Source organism: Haliotis asinina, chromosome 8 (genome assembly GCF_037392515.1).
Source record: "Haliotis asinina isolate JCU_RB_2024 chromosome 8, JCU_Hal_asi_v2, whole genome shotgun sequence".
Taxonomy (NCBI): domain Eukaryota; kingdom Metazoa; phylum Mollusca; class Gastropoda; order Lepetellida; family Haliotidae; genus Haliotis; species Haliotis asinina.
In genome coordinates, this window is record NC_090287.1 from 64,515,740 (window position 1) to 64,534,639 (window position 18,900).

The following is an 18,900-nucleotide window of genomic DNA, read 5'->3' on the forward strand; positions in this document are numbered from 1 at the left end:
AAATCTCAAACAGTAACCATTTCCCTACCTTTCGTACTAGTGATTAAAAACCAATCCCTTGTAGAAATGTCCCGATTTCAAGTGTAAATGTGGTAGCAGACGATGCCCACCTTCGATACGGAAGTACACTAATGCAGCTGCGCAGAATTCCCGGGCTAATAATTATCATACAAACAACAAATCAAGATTCGGAACCAGCTGGGGTATTAAAAAGTGTACATAGGCAAGATGGGAACGAAGTGTGAAACAATGTACCGAGGACACAGGCCCTCGCAATATTCCAGGTGTATGAAAGCGGTCTGTAAATAATCAAATCTGGACCACACCATCCAGTGATTGACATTATGAGCATAGGGTAAGGGTGATTAGTTCCACAAATACTGGGAGCCAGAACTGCTGACGTCGTCTGCGCTGGACAAGCAACGCTGTTAAGTATCTCAAGATAAGTACTATTTAAATACGTTTGGTCGGTAAATCCAGGCACAGAACAGCTGTACAGCTGCTGCCATTGGGTGCCAGTGTACTTCTTTACAATTGTTGCGTGGTAATGCTTTAAACACCAACCAACACTACTGCATAGAACCGGCACTTTATGACATACAGCTATTATTGTTTATTGGACGATGACCTTCATGCTATGTTAGGTATGCATTCAGACTGGAGAGTAACTTACTTTTTTGGATTTCAGGGTATATTAACATCTAGTCTCTAAAATGAACATATTTTACAAAGAAACATAGTGATCGTAAATATAATGAAAAGGGGCCCCGAACTTTCTTCATTTTCAGAAATTATGAAACTCTGGACATGCCATATATGCTAGACTTGCATGGGCTTTCTTAGATATATTTATTTCAGAGTCTGTATGACAGACGAACTTTAAAGCTGAAGCCCGGTTCGTTCCGACATAGGTGACGGTACAGGTTATTTCTGACCTGTCCACCAATATTCCTGGAATATTTATAAAACGGCTTAATCCTCACACCCTCACACTCAAGTTCTAACAAATATGTACCATATATTTTCATCAACATTTTTTGTTGATATCATTCACCTCAAGTTAATTATTCTGATATCACCGTTTTCCATTGTGACATACATGCATCCAGAGTCAGTGACGGTAATGCACCGAGGTCGTTCAACTCCGTCGGCGCTTGAAGCCGCCTCCCGCAGAAAGCGTCCATGTTCGTCAAGCGTTATGACACAATGTCGGTCGGTATCTGCCAGGTAAATGTTCCCTTCGCTATCGCAAGCCACACCTGCCGGAATTTTCAACATTGCGTTCCCTCGAGGCTTGTAGCGCCATCTAGTGTGGCCGCTCTGATCTAAACACATGAGTGACTGTTCTTGACAGTCCGATACCAGAATGTCACCAGAGGGCGTGACAGCCATGTACCACGGATCGGAGAACAAACTCTCTCCGTAATCAGTTGTGTCGATAGTTTTGATTACTCTTCCGCTGTGATCTATAATATCTACGGAACATGGTGTCTGCCAGGTCGTGCTCACTGCAAGACAATCCTCATCAATCCCTGCAATCCCATAATAGGCTTTGCCAGTTTCAATGCTTTTGTTTACGCGAAGGCCAGAGGTGACTTCCGTTATACATATTTTGTCTGACCAGGGCAAGGTCAAGGCTACTGTTCTGTCAGATATCAAAGCCAAACAGAACGGGTTGGATTCCACTGAAAGAGACGAGAACACATCCCGTCCTCGTTGTCTGTACAGGGACTTCAGTGACTTGTTGTTGAAGTCGGCCACCACCACGACAGCCACATCATTTACATCAACAACAACGATGTCAACTATCAGGGGCTCAAAGGACTCGCCCCTCGCGTTGGACTTAATGACGTTGTTGTCACGTGAACATGCTGGATGTATTGTAGTTCCCGTATCGGTTAGGCTTAAATTTCTGTTCCGTACTGGCTCTGAAAAAGAGGAAATGCATAAATATAAGTATCAAGTTTCAATATTTTTTGGGTGTGTGTGGTTTTTCATCGTTTGTAAACAAAACAAAAACATTTTCCAAAAGTTTACAACTGGCATGTATGATCAATAGCTTTACATTTGAAATAAAGTTAATTTTAACATCGGCAGAACACCAGAAACATACACACCTGCTTGTTCTGGTTCTTGAAGCTGCGAAACCCAAGTCTGACGTGGCGTGTCGGGATTGGCTATGATGGTCAACTTCCGGCAGATAGGGCAAGGGAATCCCCTAAGTTTGTCTGTGTTATCGAGGCTGTTGATATAGCGTTGAAGACACCGTGAACAGAGGGAGTGTTGGCATTGAAGTGTCTTGGGCTGTTTAATCGAGCTTAAACATATCGGACAGTTGGTACCTTCGTCTCGTATATACGATTGATCCTCAGCCGAAGCAGTCCTAAAACAAATATGGATGCAAAAATTCAAAAGTGATAAACCTCATAGGCCCCTACTGCGGATAAAAAAAATAATAAATTAAGCCCCGGTATACTAGCCAGCAATCCCACTATGTAATATGTATATTTTTTTCTAATTTAAAAAAAAAAATGTTTCACGTAGTCATGGTAGAATGTCATTTATCGACTTTCTGACCCGCACTGGCGACCTGTGATACATCCTGTACACGGGAAAACACACCTGGATGTAACGAGTGATTGAGTATGGTTTAATGCCGTGTTTGTTTAGTTCGCAATATTCCACCAATGCCACCTCTGACAACGCCAGAACTGAGTTTAACACACTTTGTGCCGATGTGGATAATGGAACCATTGTCTCTGGCTTGACGAGCGAACACTTTAACCACTAGGCTACCCTAACGCCCTAATCGACAGAACGACAGGTGGGACAACACTGTTCTGATTCATGAAGTAGGTGTGATAGAGATCTGCTACGTCATGAAACTGAAATAAAAAGTTCAGCCTCGAAACAGAGGTGCATTATCTATGGTCTGTTTCATTAATACGAAATGACAACAATGATGTCAGCGATTCGTGGAGCCAACTCACTAGGCTCAAAACAACTACTAGAATATTTGTCTTACCTCACACATAAATGTCACAGTGTACCCCGTGTACAAGAGGTGCATTGCAATACACCCCGCTGCAACTAATGCGGTACTTCGTGGTAGTTACTTTTAAATGACGCATGATGCACGGAAATTACCGATGTTTTGCGAATGGAAATTGATGGAAGGGATATAACTCTAAATTTGTTTTTCTTGTGTCGTCTTCAAAATGTAACGATGGCTACGAAAATATTTGACTCTCTTTCCAATAAATATATTTTGACAAAACGTTCAAATGTAGTCAGTGTGAATATTGAGAAGTCTAATGACAATACCTACAGGGCAAAAATCAGCAAGATGCAAGATTCGAATTGTTTGATTCACACAGGTTGGCTGAAGTGTACAGTATGATCCGATACCCATGCTTCAAACAGTTCAAAATTTACATTGAGGTGTTAAGTAAGATAAATACGTTGTTCACTGGTCCCTCGGGAACCATGGGTTGAGGTACCCTCGACTTTTATTTAAGTTTCCCGAGCATCGATGTTTGTTCATGTTCCCCTCGTCCTCCCCTGAGCCAACAGGAACATGTACAAACATCGAGGGTACACCGTGACCAGTGAACAAATTATAATATACCACTCAAAACAAATTAAAGAACAGCCTCAATGAAGGATGTATGCTGCAATACCCTAAATCCATGACTACCAATAGTCACATGGAGATTTTCTTTAACTGCTATTAAGTACTATGTGTGTATGTAAAACCAGTACCAGTCAATTTATGTACATGTTAAGTCAGTCAGCCCTTCCCAACTACTGACATGGGACAAAGGTGCTGGGTTCTGAATACCTCAATAGTGAGGTGCTGTAGCCCGCCGACCCTTGCCTTGTAGATATATGACATTCGATTAAGTCGACAGTTTATCGGTTATATTGATTTACAGTTTCCGTGAAACATGGCATAAGTCTTTCTGTCTTTACAACACGAACGGTAAGGCAATGAGTCTATCCTGGTTATAATCTCCACATTTCAGAACAATGGAGACATGTATATGAAATACGTATTTATCGAGTGATCTAAAACATCAAAGTAGCACAGCCAGATCGTTTTTGTGTCAACGCGTCGACAATGGCGCCTCTGTAACTATATCCTTTGTTGACATTGTTCCAGTCTAGAGTTCATTAACTACAGTAGGCAAGTATACAGTACGACACGCATGTAATTCATTGCAGTGTACGGTTGCCAGTATTCCGAGCCATGTCTTATATGCTCTGTGGGACATTATATTGACTGTCTTTTATGATCTTATGAGGTCATTGACTCAATGGGGATTAACCTGTATCTTCATATCTCGCAGTATGTTTTCAACGGTAAATAACCATACAAATGAGACCTTAGATATAATCCCTTTCACTTCAAAAGGTATTTATGGGGACTTGAGACTAAGAGAGTCAGCCATTTCGCATCATTTTGTGTAGCAATAATCGTTATACTCCAGTCATTTCATGAACATTCACTTAATAACTTAATCTACCTATTGTCACTAGCAGTTAAAACTATTGTGGCAGCGACTGTTGCACTTCAGCTTGGCTTTGAAGCATTTACACCTGTTTGTTTGACACTTGCTGTGTCCAGAGTGACCACACCTCACAAACCTAGTCCACCATATACAGATGAAATAACATTTCGTGAAATGACTGAAGTATATTGATTGTTGTCACAAAAAGACGTGAAATGCCTGACCCTAGTAGTCATTTCACAAAAAGTGAATTTTTTTAGTCATTTCACGATTTCACAATCTGACTGTAACATATGTTATGCTCATTCTTCTGCGCGCCAGTGTCTGGGGGCACACAAGATAACATTGGAACAGTGATTATAGACATTTCGGTGAGGGACTCCACAATGAGTTGGTCATTTATTTGTGTTGTCTGTCGAAAGTGGAAGGGATACAATGTGGCACCTAGAGATTATATTTCATTATGTCCCGATAGAATAGGGAAACTATTCGTTAGTATGTTGTAGTAATAACTATATACAGTCCGTCGCGACGTAGATTGACGTTCTGGTGACTGCGGACGCATTCCCTCACTCACTCACTCACTCACTCCTTTCCTCGCCATTTCAAATAGTTTTCCCTAATACAGCCAACTTCGGATAAGCGCTTTTGCTATGGGTTGTGCTAAATTTCAATACTGGTTTTTATTTTGGAATGGATTTCCATTCAGGGGTTTACTCTCCTCTATAAACTGTTTGTATGGCTGTGATATCATCACACCTGACGTCATGGGAACACATGTGGAGGCCTTACCTTGACGATGTGCATCCCATTGTCTCTGTTGTCAATCATTGTTGCTAGGTGACACAGATTGATAACATCACGTCACAGATTCCAGGTGGTGACAGTCCTCTGACAGTCGTGCTATGACCCTGCTACTGGGAACGGACGCCACTGCTACAACGTCAGAAGATTCAAACGTTTCCAGTTCAATGGAACCGTTCATATGCATGTTGACCAGACATCATCCCCATATGCAGCTTCTACAAACGTGGAGTCAACAAACGGTTTGGTCAACAGAGTTGACACCCACACAAGCCTAGCACTTCACTGCAGGGTGACACAGCTCGGACAGCTCTCCCACAAACATACCAGGTTACCCAGCAATATATCCACAGAAGACCTCTCTAAACACAGCAGAACTCTCGCGTGCCATGCCCGGACTCCCGTCCAGAAGTCCTATCTCGGTATCAGGCAGCCGTAGAGTGGTTTGTCGGGTAGGTTACCAACCCCGTATACCCGGATAACGCCACAGGTGCTAGTAATTGGTTTCCACTCAAACGTCGGGCTGATCAGATAGTGTAGTCAGGGTGCTCAAAGGAGACTCACGGCATGGGGATATCGGACACAGACTGAATGAACATTCGAGAGCACTATTTTAGCCTCCATTGCGTTAGAAGAATTATTCTGTGTGGACTATAGAGACGCGAATGGTCTCCTTGATGTAACTATGCGTCCGTGTCAGGATCCGCTTTCGGTGGGTTCGAATCCCAAATTTTATCCGTTTAAGTCCCCTGGGTTTAGGGTACCACGACAGGGTTTACTTGGTAAAGGTCTTCATGCTAGCTGCGCCACTTGAGTTCCCTCCTATGATAATCTTACACTCCCTGATAACATTAAGCTGAAATGTAAAATAGTGCTTACAGCGGCGTAACACCTCACTCACTCAAGTGTATTTGTCGCTCCTGGTATTTGGGGAGAAACTTGTTCCTCACGATCACATTCGACATGATAGGTCAAATGTCCAATAATATTTCTCTGTTTTTTTAATGACCTATTGTTTCAGATTTATAACATATGCTTAGTTGGTTTGCTAAATGCCTAGGTCAGATTCGGCTGGAATAGCTACGGCGTAGACATCAGTAGTAATGATTTAACATACAAGTAACACCTCACGTTGACATGAAGTTTTCTGCCCAAAGCCCACTTGGAAACCATACTCTACATGGTGTGAACACACTCAATAGCCATTAAGTCATTATAGCCGCCATGTTCTCATTCTGACTGTCCTCAAGTTTGTGATATTAAAAAGAGACCATATTTACTATACTGCCCACAGAAAGGCAAAACGTTTGGTTAACAGGACAGCGATAAGTGCAAGGGAGGCTACTCTAGTGACCTTACTTTGCCTCGCGATCAAGGACGTTTAAATCGTTTTTAACATTCTGCATTTTTATTATTGTAAACATGAGCACTATTATGAACAGAATTAGGCTTGCTTGAGGTCTTAATCCACGTCAGTAAGCGAAGCCAAAGGATTCCGTAATTTCGGGATGTAAACACATATGATTTTGTCAATACCTCTGGCACAGTAAATATGTTTGTATTGAAGGAGAAGGACATCAAAACACATCTGTACATGTCAATACCCGTAACAATATTGGTAAAATATAACATCCAGCCAAAGGCCTGTGAGACATGCGTTCGAACACACAGAATGCAGAAAACTTTACAAATGTAGAATTACCCAGTACTAATGTGACCTAAACTTGGTGAACATTACAAATGTGGAATTACCCAATGCTGAATTTTGAAGTGACCTCAACCGAGAAAACATTACAAATGTAGAACTGCCCAGTACTAATGTGCCCTAAGCTGGGTGAACTTTGCAAATGTAGAGTTATCCAGTACTAATGTGTCCTAAAATATGGGTCAAGTTTACAAATGTAGAATTACCCAATACTAAAGTAACCTAAACTTGGTGAACATTACAAATGTACCCGATGCTAAATTTTGGTGTGACCTAAAATCTGAGTCAACTACAAATGTAGAGTTACCCAATACTAATGCGACCAAAACTGGGTGAACTTTACAAACGTAGAATTACCCAGTACTAATGCGACCAAAACTGGGTGAACTTTACAAACGTAGAATTACCCAGTACTAATGCGACCAAAACTGGGTGAACTTTACAAACGTAGAATTACCCAGTACTAATGTGACCTCAACTGGGTGAGCTTTACAAATGTAGAAATACCCAATCCTAATCTGACCTAAAAAATGGGTGAACTTTACAAATGTAGAAATACCCAACACTAATGTGAGCTGATCTGTGGGTGAAAGAAATGAAAAGCGTATTTCAACAATTCAATTATTATCGAAAGTGAGATCAGTAGCAACAGTGAAGGGCATATACAAACTACCACGACACCTACACACTGTTTGTCTTTCCAAACACGTCAAACACCCGGGTTCTATTCCCCACATGGGTACAATGTGTGAAGCCCAGTTTTGGTGTTCCCCGCCGTGACATTGCTGGAACATTGCTAAAAGCGTCGTAAAATCATACTCATGTTGCTCTTTTTCTAAAGGCAAAGAATTTCATTTTTATTGCCTTCATAATTTGCATCCGAAGATTTATTACATGACTGAGAAGGTTTATTTACAGTTTTTTTTTATAGTATACGTTAAGAGCTGAAACGTCTGCTCGTGTTTTGCTTTGGTGTGTGGCAAAGTTGGTGTTCAACCATTAACTACAGTTGGGTTGATAAGGATGGTTAAATGCTGGTTGAAGATATTGGATAGCAGCAAGGACCGTGATATCAAAGTTGTTTACAGTACTGTCTTAGAGTTGTCTAGATCTCATAAAGTAATAGAGTAAGCTGGGTGACTTCACTTAGGGATACCCTGAATAAGTATAGATTTGGATATATGTGGAATGCCTAAGCAGTTGTTACTTAACTAGGAATTCTTAGATCATTTAGTCAGAGAAACAGGGATATATGTGAGCAAACGTGGTGACATAATTTAGCCTCATTACGTGACACAAGGTTGTACCAGCATATTAAGCAAAGTGTATATTTGAAAGACACTTGGTAGATATTGATATTGCTAAATGTAGGACTGCATTAAGTAAATTCAGATTAAGTTCTCCTGATGTAATGGTTAAAAAAGGTAGATGGTAAAGGTAAATTAAATTCAGTTAATGGTTCTGTCCATTTTGCTGTAAGAACATTGGATATGAATAACATGTTGTGATGGTTTGTCCTAAATATATACGTTATAAAAAATATATATCAAGGTCAGTTTACAAATATTCAGTCATGGCTAAATTTAGTCAGCTGTTGCAAGACGAACGTGCAAGAGTCAATATTTTGTACCATGTACTTAAGGAGGAGGCAACAGTTGAATTTGTTTGAACCATTACGTATTTTAGGGGTCTGCCACCATGAGGGGAGGGGAGTGGGCGGGGCGAGAAAATTTAATGTTGTGCACATGTGCGCATGCTAAATTAGTATTGATTGACCTTTGGTTTGAATAAACATTCATTAAAGACATTACAGAACGTGATGCTGGTTTGTATGAACCCTTGTTAGACAGGCTGTATATGCATGTATTCTGTAGCATTGTCTGCTGAAACTGAGTATTGGGCGTCATTCCATGTGTTGAACAAAGCAGGTTGTTGCTGCTGGTCAAAACCGACATTAATTGTACCACTATTGTCTTCAGTCTCGAGACAACTAGATGCAAATAAGCTGTACGCGAGAATGAAGTTTGGTTTAAAGAATGGCGAAGTTGTTCGACGGCAGTACTTGTGGAGTACGAATGAGCATGTTTGAGGTGTGCGTTATACACCAAGGGCTCCTTTCACAAAGCAACCTTTACAAAGGTTAACCTTAACTCCCACTGGGAGTTCCATTGGGAGTTAAGGTTAACCTTAGTAAAGGTTCCTTTGTGAAAGGAGCCCCAGGGTAGATAACAGTTACTTGAACTGCCAATTATTTTCCAATATACTTCTAATACACGCCAAGGTCATGCTTCTGACCCCGGTCAAAGGTCAGTGTGTATTTGATATTATCAACCTCATTTCCTCATCTCCCTGGGGATCATATCAGACAGTTTGTCTCGAAGGTTAACATCTGGCCCTACCGGGTACCCATTCGCTACTTAATAAGCAGTTTTCCCTTAAAAGTCATTTGACTATGGAGATGCGTGTACCACGCATATGCCTTACATAGGAGTGCCTCCGTGGTACAGTGTTTGCAGCGTCCGCCCGGTGAGCGGAAGGTCGCGAGTTCGATTCCTGGTCGCGTCATACCAAAACACTCCCTGCCTGCTTGCCTGCCTGCCTGTCTGTCTGTTAATGACAATATGCAATGCACAACTTCAATAACTGACCATTTGCAATTTGAAATTAGCACCTATGGGGTTTTTAAGCCATAAGAGCCGGCTTAGCGGTATGGGCAAATGAATCAGTGGCCAATGACAAGGCGTCGTGTACGCCGGTTTGAGGGCACACAAACTGGCCCTGACTGGGTTCGGTATCGTGGCTGTTTCGTTTCGAGGGCAGTAAACCCAAGTACAAAATATTGCACTTTTGATTTACGATTATACTCTTATAATATGGTTCATTTGTTTTTTCACAATCACCAATGCATTTTATATATTATGAACAAGTGATAACCGTGTTTTAATTATGATTGATTTTTTGGTTGCATGTGACCTTTAACTGAGGCATGGTATCTCAGTGAACAACCACAATAAAATGATCTTGCGTCTTGGCATGCACAAGCAGCGACACATACACACGCATGCACGTCGTCATATGAGCGAATGTGCAACGTTAAAGGCCACCTCACCTCACCTCACCTCACCTCACCTCACCTCACCTCATGACAGGGACTGGATCGAAAAAGAACTCATATATATATATATATATATATATATATATATATATATATATATATATATATATATATATATATATATATATATATATATATATATATATATATATCCAGGGATTCGGCCAGGCCCCTCAGTCAGGCATATATATATGCCTGACTGAAGGGCCTGGCCGAATCCCTGGACAGGAATCAAGCTGCCGAAGTCGGTCACGTGTCCAACTTTGTATAACTTGACCTGCCTTTTGAAATGCGCTGTACACAGGTGTACACAGGTGTTCGTGCTACTTTGTACACTGCCTCTTCTACTTGCACCTGTCACGCATCACGTGCTATGTCGTATCCCACACAACAGATATATCGGGTTCACTGGGCGTGTGCAAAGTAAATAGTGACTCAGGTGAATAAATATGTGTGTATAAACAATAGATAATAAATGCATGTATATTTCGGTAAATCCTCCATGCATGCTCTGATCGTTATACCTGATAATACAGAGACAGAAGTCATGGTAGTGGAGAGACAACAGTGAGTGTGTTTTCTCTTCTTTTCCGAATCTATTTTTTAAACCAGAAGGTTTTTAAATGATGTTTGAAGGAAACCTATGTTAGTTCGACATGCATGGCAGTGACTTCTGCTCAACTATAACATTGTAACGGTTCCAAATGATTTTAGTGACAGACAGTTCAGTGTTCTCGCGACATGGAGATTAGTAGCTCTCAACGGTCTTGCCGTTCGTGTAGTATAATATAATGATAATATTATATAATATTATGGAACATACTTTGTACCTGTTTGACCTGAACAGGAAGGCGAGTTTTAGAATGGTGGATCAGACCCATTAAATAAAATCATCGTCAGTTTTGAACGAAACGCTTTGAAAATTTATACGAAAACTGATTTTAAAGCAAAATGTCATTCACATCGCTATAAAAAACATCTGCTCTTTGGAAAGGGTGTCTTTGTGCTGGGAATTGCTTCAAGAGGCAGTAAAAGGGAAGGACTTTTTCAGCACGTGAGCCGCATGAGGAGTGGGTAACTGTTCACGCAGAACGTGACTGGGCACACGGTGTGGGGATTGTGGCAGTGTGTTGGTACACATATCGCTGTCTGATAATTCGAGGTTAAGCTCAACACCGACAATCACAGTGAATGACAAACACATCAGTATGTGGTAGAGAGTAATGTTTCAGTGTCTTGCTCATATACACTGTCTCTCAAAGAGTGAGTTTAGTTTTACGTTGCTTTCAACAATATTCCAGCAATATTCCAGCAATATTCCAGCAACATCACCGCAGGGGACGCCAGAAATTGGCTTCACGCATGCAACCCATGTGGGGAAACGAACCTGGGTCATCGGCGTGAAGAGTGGGCGTTTATGGACACCAGGCTGCCCACCCCCAACCCCCACCACTATCCCTATCTCTCAAAGAACATAAAACCATGCGAGGAAAAGGTTAACCGTCTTTTCATCCCCGCATGGCTAATCTAGTTTGTTATTATTGCATTAACTATATGACGGTGTGTTGTTCTGATCGAATCTGGACCATGCAAACCAGTGGTTGATACACGTTCATCGTTGTTACATTACGAGTGAGTGAGTGTGTGAGTTCAACGCCACACTCGGCAATATTCCAGCTATATGGGGGTGGTCTGTAAATAATCGAATCTGTACCAGACAATCCAGTGATCACCAGCATGAGCATCGATCTACTCAATGCCTGCTAACACATGTCATTTTATTAATTGGGTGAATGAATGTTGTTCGGTGTCGTATCAACAACCTATTCACGCCACGTCTTTTTAAAAATACTTTGACGCACATGACATCTACATTGTGTCCGTGCAGTAGCGACGAGAACAATGAAGGCATATGTCTTCCTTGTCTGTCATATCAGCCTCAAGGTCGTATCGCCAACAACGTGTTTTTTTCGTGGATAAAGGTGTAGGTTTTATATTCCAGCAACAACATTCAAGACTCGACATGCAGTTTGTTAAACCACGACACAGCAGTTAAAACGCAACAGTCTCCAGCGGTCTGTTGAACTTTGTTATTTGATCTTTAAGGCTGAAATACCTTATAGAATTTCAAAGGCACTAATGGTGACATAAGATACACGTTATAACCAAACAGTTTCTCGGATTCCCTGACAATTACCATGCATGTATTTCTATGAAACGGCACGTGGTACATACGTTAGTCAACTCCAAGCGACACTGGATCCTGGCACGGTGCCATGTATTATGCTGGTGCAAGAGACAACACTTATCCAGGTGTACACGATGAAGACGCCAATCGATCATTGGTACCACCTGAGTAGTTCTGTTCATCACAATACTGTTTCGGTGCTGTGTTCAGGAAAGAATCGGTCCATCTTTTGACATCCGGGTTATGGGCGTCTGATTGTAGTCTCCGCGTTGTAGGCGCTGCGACGAAGATGGTGGATGTGATGAGTGCCATCGAGCTCAGCGACTGTAGTCAATCAGTATTTCAGCGGGAGAAGCATAATGGATGGTGTAGTTGAGTAATGTCATATGTAACGTCCAGTGTAGTGTCATGCAGTGTCCCACAGAGTGTGATATAAACTCATATACCACGTCGTTATGTATAGCTATACTGGGTCATATCAATGTCATGTAGAGTCGTGTAGCGTCATGTACAGTTATGTATAATGCCGAACAAGTCAGTAAGGTTTATGCCGATCCATAAAACATTAAAAATAGTCATGTGTCTTGCTCTATATAGTGTCATTAGAGAATCATAATATCATTGTAGTGTATTGTGTTATGTAGACTCCTACACTGTTGTGTAGACTCCTACACTGTTGTGTAGACTCCTACAGTGTTGTGTAGAATATTACAGTGTTGTGTAGATTACTACAGTTTTATGTAGATTCAGGACTACAGTGTTACGTAGATTCCTACAGTGTTATGTAGATTCATACTGTTATGTAGATTCACACAGTGTTATTTAGATTCCTACAGTGTTATGTAGATTTATACATGTTGTGTAGATCCATACAGTGTTATGTAGATTTATACAGTGTTATGTAGGTCCATACAGTGTTATGTAGATTTATACAGTGTTATGTAGGTCCATACAGTGTTATGTAGATTCCTACAGTGTTATGTAGATTTATACAGTGTTATGTAGGTCCATACAGTGTTATGTAGATTTATACAGTGTTATGTAGGTCCATACAGTGTTATGTAGATTTATACAGTGTTATGTAGGTCCATACAGTGTTATGTAGATTATACAGTGTTATGTAGGTCCATACAGTGTTATGTAGATTTATACAGTGTTATGTAGGTCCATACAGTGTTATGTAGATTCCTACAGTGTTATGTAGATTTATACAGTGTTATGTAGATCCACAGAGTGTTATGTAGATTTCTACAGTGTTATGTAGATTCATACAGTACGGTTTGGTGATGTTGTGTAGATTCATCTAGTGACATGCACCGTCACCCAGTATTACCATTATCATAACTAGTATTATGTAGTGTTACATACAGTCATACAGTGACATACAGATTGTAATACTGTGTTATGTACAATGTTATACAATGTCACTGAGTTACAGACTGTAGCCCGGAGAAATGAAGCCCTGTGTAAGGACACGTGACGTAACATGTACACGTACACGGCAGAGTCAATTATAACACGGGAAATATTGAAATTTTAAATACTCATCCCACAAAAGAACGTATAGATGTTATTGATATGATAATTTAAAAAATTCCAATAATTTTCAAACTTAACGTTTGATTGTTATACAATATCGCCATAGACAAGCTGGTCTGTGACCATGGAACGAAAGCACAAAAACGTATCTGCGGAAACTGATCGTTCGAGACTGTCAACATTCATGGAGAAAAAAGTAATTCGCAGACATTGCTAGAGGAATTACCACAGTTCCATAACTTTGCATTTCCAAACTTATTCAGTCCATGCCGAGACGGTGCAAAGTTTGGGGGGGCTCTAAGGCCATACTGGGAATATATGTGACAGCTGCAAACGCTCTGTTTATTTATTAAGTGAGTAAATGAATGAGTTTAGTTTTACGCCGCACTCAGCAATGTTCCAGCTATATGGCAGTTGTCTCTAAATAATCGAGTCTGGGCCAGACAATCCAATGATCAACAGCATGAGCATGGATCCGCAGCTGGGAACCGATGACATGTGTCAACCAAGTCAGCGTGCCTGGCCACCCGATCCCGTTAGTAGCCTTATACGTCAAGCATAGATCTACCCCGGGTCTTCGCGGGTAACTTATATATTTATTAAAACAACATATATCGTAACTATGGAAGTCTACGGGAAAACATTTTGTTATGTGATCTGCATGGCTGCTGGAGTGTGCACAAGGAATTGGAGTCTTCAAATACCACACTCCTATTGCCAAACAAAGTGTCACGCCGTGGGCCGTGAATAGGGATCATACATTCAACCAATGCACACAGATTCTGTGGCGTGTATTGATCAAAGCATTGCTGAAGTTGATGTTCGCTGGTTATTGACGAAACGATGTCGTATACGAACATCTTTGAACAATGCATTACTGTTATTATCTCTGGGTATGTCACTATGGCAACAGGTAACGAATGGGAGGTATAGGAACAGGCAATTAGCAGTGCTGGACGCGAGCTACGTACACCGCGATGAAACAAAAACGCACACCACGTTCATGTGTTTCCCCGCGTCCAAATGCACTGAAATGATACTTCCAGGTTGAGAATGAGACCGATGTTACTGCTAGTAACAGACGTCACGTGACATTGTCACGTATCCAAGTCAAGTGGGGGGTGTCATGAGAGACGTGAGCCGACATCCACGCCGTACTTGTGACCTCAAAGCGTCTTATCTCAGCACACCACCGGGATCATTACTACCCCAACTCAGGTACAGAAAGGGTTCAAACGAACCAAAATAATTTACGATAATAGATGAAGAACGACATATGGCCAATTTCTTCATCAAACGATCCGTGTGTGTGTAATTTGACCTCATTGACAGGTGAAGCAATGAAATGAAAAAAACCCCAGCTTTTCACCCGCTGTGCCCTCACACACCACTACACAAACATCACCAATAAACACACCACTACACATACATCACCACTACACACACCACCACACACACTACCATCACACACGCATTACTACACACACAACTACTACACAAACACCACTATACGCACTGCCATTACAGACACCACTACACACACCGTTACACACAATCCACCACTACACACATCACTACACACACCACCACCACACACGCCACTATACACACAGAGACTACAGACACACCATTACACATTAACCACAGCTACACACACCACCACCACTACTCTCACACCAATGCACACACCACCACCACTACACTCACACCACTACGCACACACAAAACCACACACCACCACTACACTCACATACACCACTACACGCACCACAACACACACGCTACCACTACACACTCCACTACACAGACACCACCAGTGCACTCACAACCAGTACACACACACCACAACTAATCTTGCAACACACACAGCACTACACACACCACTACATTCACCACTATGCACCTCTACACACACACCACTTTACACACCCTACTCTCACAACGACACACACCACTTCACAAAACACTGCTACGCACCAGAACTACACACACCACGGTACACTCCACAACCCACACCACGACACACACTACTACCCACACCACGACGCACTCCACTACCCACACCACGACACACTCCACTACCCACACCACGACACACGCTACTACCCACACCACGACACGCGCCGCTACCCACACCACGACACACTCCACTACCCACACCACGACACGCGCCGCTACCCACACCACGACACACTCCACTATCCACACCACGACACACGCCACTACCCACACCACAGACACACTCAACTACCAACACCACGCCACACGCCACACGCCACACGCCACTAACCACACCACGACACGCGCCTCCACTACCCACACCACGACAGACTCCACTACCCACAACACTCCACTACCCACACCACGACACCCTCCACTACCCACACCATGACACACTCCACTACCCACACCATGACACGCTCCACTACCCACACCACAGACACACGCTGTTACCCACACCACGACACACTCCACTACCTAAACCACGACACACGCCACTACCCACACCACGACACACTCCACTATCCACACCGCTCCACTACCCACACCACAGACACACTCAACTATCCACACCGCTCCACTACCCACACCACGACACACTCCACTATCCACACCACGACACACTCCACTATCCACACCACTCCACTACCCACACCACGACACACTCCACTACCCACACCACTCCACTACCCACATCACGACACACTCCAGTACCAACACCACGACACACGACACGCTCCACTACCCACACCACAGACACACGCTGCTACCCACACCACGACACACACCACTACCTAAACCACGACACACGCCACTACCAACACCACGACACACTCCACTACCCACACCACGACACACTCCACTATCCACACCGCTCCACTACCCACACCACGACAGACTCCACTACCCACACCACTCCACTACCCACACCACGACACACTCCACTACCCACACCACGACACACTCCACTACCCACACCATGACACGCTCCACTACCCACACCACAGACACACTCTACTACCCACACCACGACACACACCACTACAAAATCCACTACCCAAACCACGACACAGGCTACTACACACACCACGACACACGCCACTACCCACACCACGACACACTCAACTACCCATCCCACGACACACGCCACTACCCACACCACGACACACGCCTTCACTACATACTGCCACTACACACACCACCACTACACACACCACTACACACATCATTACACAAACCACCAAACCTGTCTGTATACCTTTACTACACTAAACACCAATTGACGCTTAAAAATGAAATAAATGAAATATTGTTCCGATTACAGGTTAATGCAACTCACACACTGTGTTGGGGTGACTAGTCGTAGCTGAATGTCGGTTTCACGGTGCAAGCCACTGATAAAACATACCACCCTGGCACACTATACTGATCACGGCCGCTTGTGTCCCTGTAACACCGCAACGCAATGCAGAGATACAGCTATTGCCGTTTTATATCCTCTTTCACCCCGACCAGACCCCGGTCGAACCACAGATCTTTCACTTCCTACATATATGCTCCGTCCACTAGACTATGGAAATGGTCAGTTTGAATATATATATAGTTCCCCAGTTATGGTAGCTGTATCTTAAATAGCACTCCAAGGTTGTTTATCCCTGAGAATGACTAGAGGCATATATGGTGGAAAACACCTCCGTCATGAAGCAGTATTGTTTGTTTGGACTTTTAACTCGTGGCAGTCCGTACGTCCGTCCCATTTCAACAACAAAGATTCAATAACCAATCGTAGTTGTAGACAGTTTGGTAGCCTAGTGGGTAAAACGTTCACTCGTCACGCTGAAGGCCGGGTTCGATTCCCCACATGGATATAATGTATTAAGCCCATTTCTGGTGTCCACTACTGTGATATTAAACTATACTCACTCACTCACTCAGCAAATCGCAGATGTCATTCCGATGCAAGATAAACCTCTAGTACCTTGGCTGATGTGTCCTTGAATAAATGAATACAAGAAGGTCATGTGCAAAGTTTATCCCGAAACTCACAATCTGGTTACATGTGAAAGAGGCATAAACAAATCTCGGCAGAATTTTACATATAGGACCAGGTTGGAACCCTTACGGTGAGATAAGTGTAAGGTACACAGCACAATGTCGGAATCCCTGCAGTGAGATAAGTCTAAGAAACATAGGTCTAGGTAGGAATCCCTTCGGTGAGATAAGTCTAGGAAACATAGGTCTAGGTAGGAATCCCTTCGGTGAGATAAGTCTAGGAAACGTAGGTCTAGGTAGGAATCCCTGCAGTGAGATAAGTCTAGGAAGCATAGGTCTAGGTAGGAATCCCTTCGGTGAGATAAGTCTAGGAAACGTAGGTCTAGGTAGGAATCCCTGCAGTGAGATAAGTCTAGGAAACGTAGGTCTAGGTAGGAATCCCTGCAGTGAGATAAGTCTAGGACACATAGGTCTAGGTAGGAATCCCTGCAGTGAGATAAGTCTAGGAAACGTAGGTCTAGGTAGGAATCCCTGCAGTGAGATAAGTCTAGGAAACATAGGTCTAGGTAGGAATCCCTGCAGTGAGATAAGTCTAGGAAACATAGGTCTAGGTAGGAATCCCTGCAGTGAGATAAGTCTAGGAAACGTAGGTCTAGGTAGGAATCCCTGCAGTGAGATAAGTCTAGGAAACATAGGTCTAGGTAGGAATCCCTGCAGTGAGATAAGTCTAGGAAACATAGGTCTAGGTAGGAATCCCTGCAGTGAGATAAGTCTAGGAAACATAGGTCTAGGTAGGAATCCCTGCAGTGAGATAAGTCTAGGAAACGTAGGTCTAGGTAGGAATCCCTTCAGTGAGATAAGTCTAGGAAACGTAGGTCTAGGTAGGAATCCCTGCAGTGAGATAAGTCTAGGAAACATAGGTCTAGGTAGGAATCCCTGCAGTGAGATAAGTCTAGGAAACATAGGTCTAGGTAGGAATCCCTGCAGTGAGATAAGTCTAGGAAACATAGGTCTAGGTAGGAATCCCTGCAGTGAGATAAGTCTA

At 42.7% G+C, this 18,900-nt stretch overlaps 1 protein-coding gene across 1 annotated transcript; it reads right to left on the minus strand.

Moving 5' to 3' along the window:
* Positions 1 to 1,046: 1,046 nt before the first annotated feature.
* LOC137295351 (uncharacterized) lies at positions 1,047 to 5,342 on the minus strand. The gene is made up of 4 exons (XM_067826665.1): positions 5,304 to 5,342; positions 2,797 to 2,885; positions 2,118 to 2,242; positions 1,047 to 1,928 (listed from the first exon to the last, which is right to left on the minus strand). Exons 1-4 carry the CDS (start codon positions 5,340 to 5,342, stop codon positions 1,051 to 1,053), a joined length of 1,131 nt encoding a protein of 376 aa, XP_067682766.1. The 3' UTR covers positions 1,047 to 1,050.
* Positions 5,343 to 18,900: the final 13,558 nt, after the last annotated feature.

What these genes read in the sequence shown, in the direction of transcription:
- LOC137295351 (XM_067826665.1), bottom strand. Translation starts at nt 5,342, where the DNA reads ATGATTGACAACAGAGACAATGGGATGCACATCGTCAAG. An exon ending in ATGGGATGCACATCGTCAAG is followed by an intron (nt 2,886 to 5,303) that starts GTAAGGCCTCCA and finishes TTTTTATTTCAG; the next exon opens with TTTCATGACGTAGCAGATCT. An exon ending in CTGTCGATTAGGGCGTTAGG is followed by an intron (nt 2,243 to 2,796) that starts GTAGCCTAGTGG and finishes CTATATCAACAG; the next exon opens with CCTCGATAACACAGACAAAC.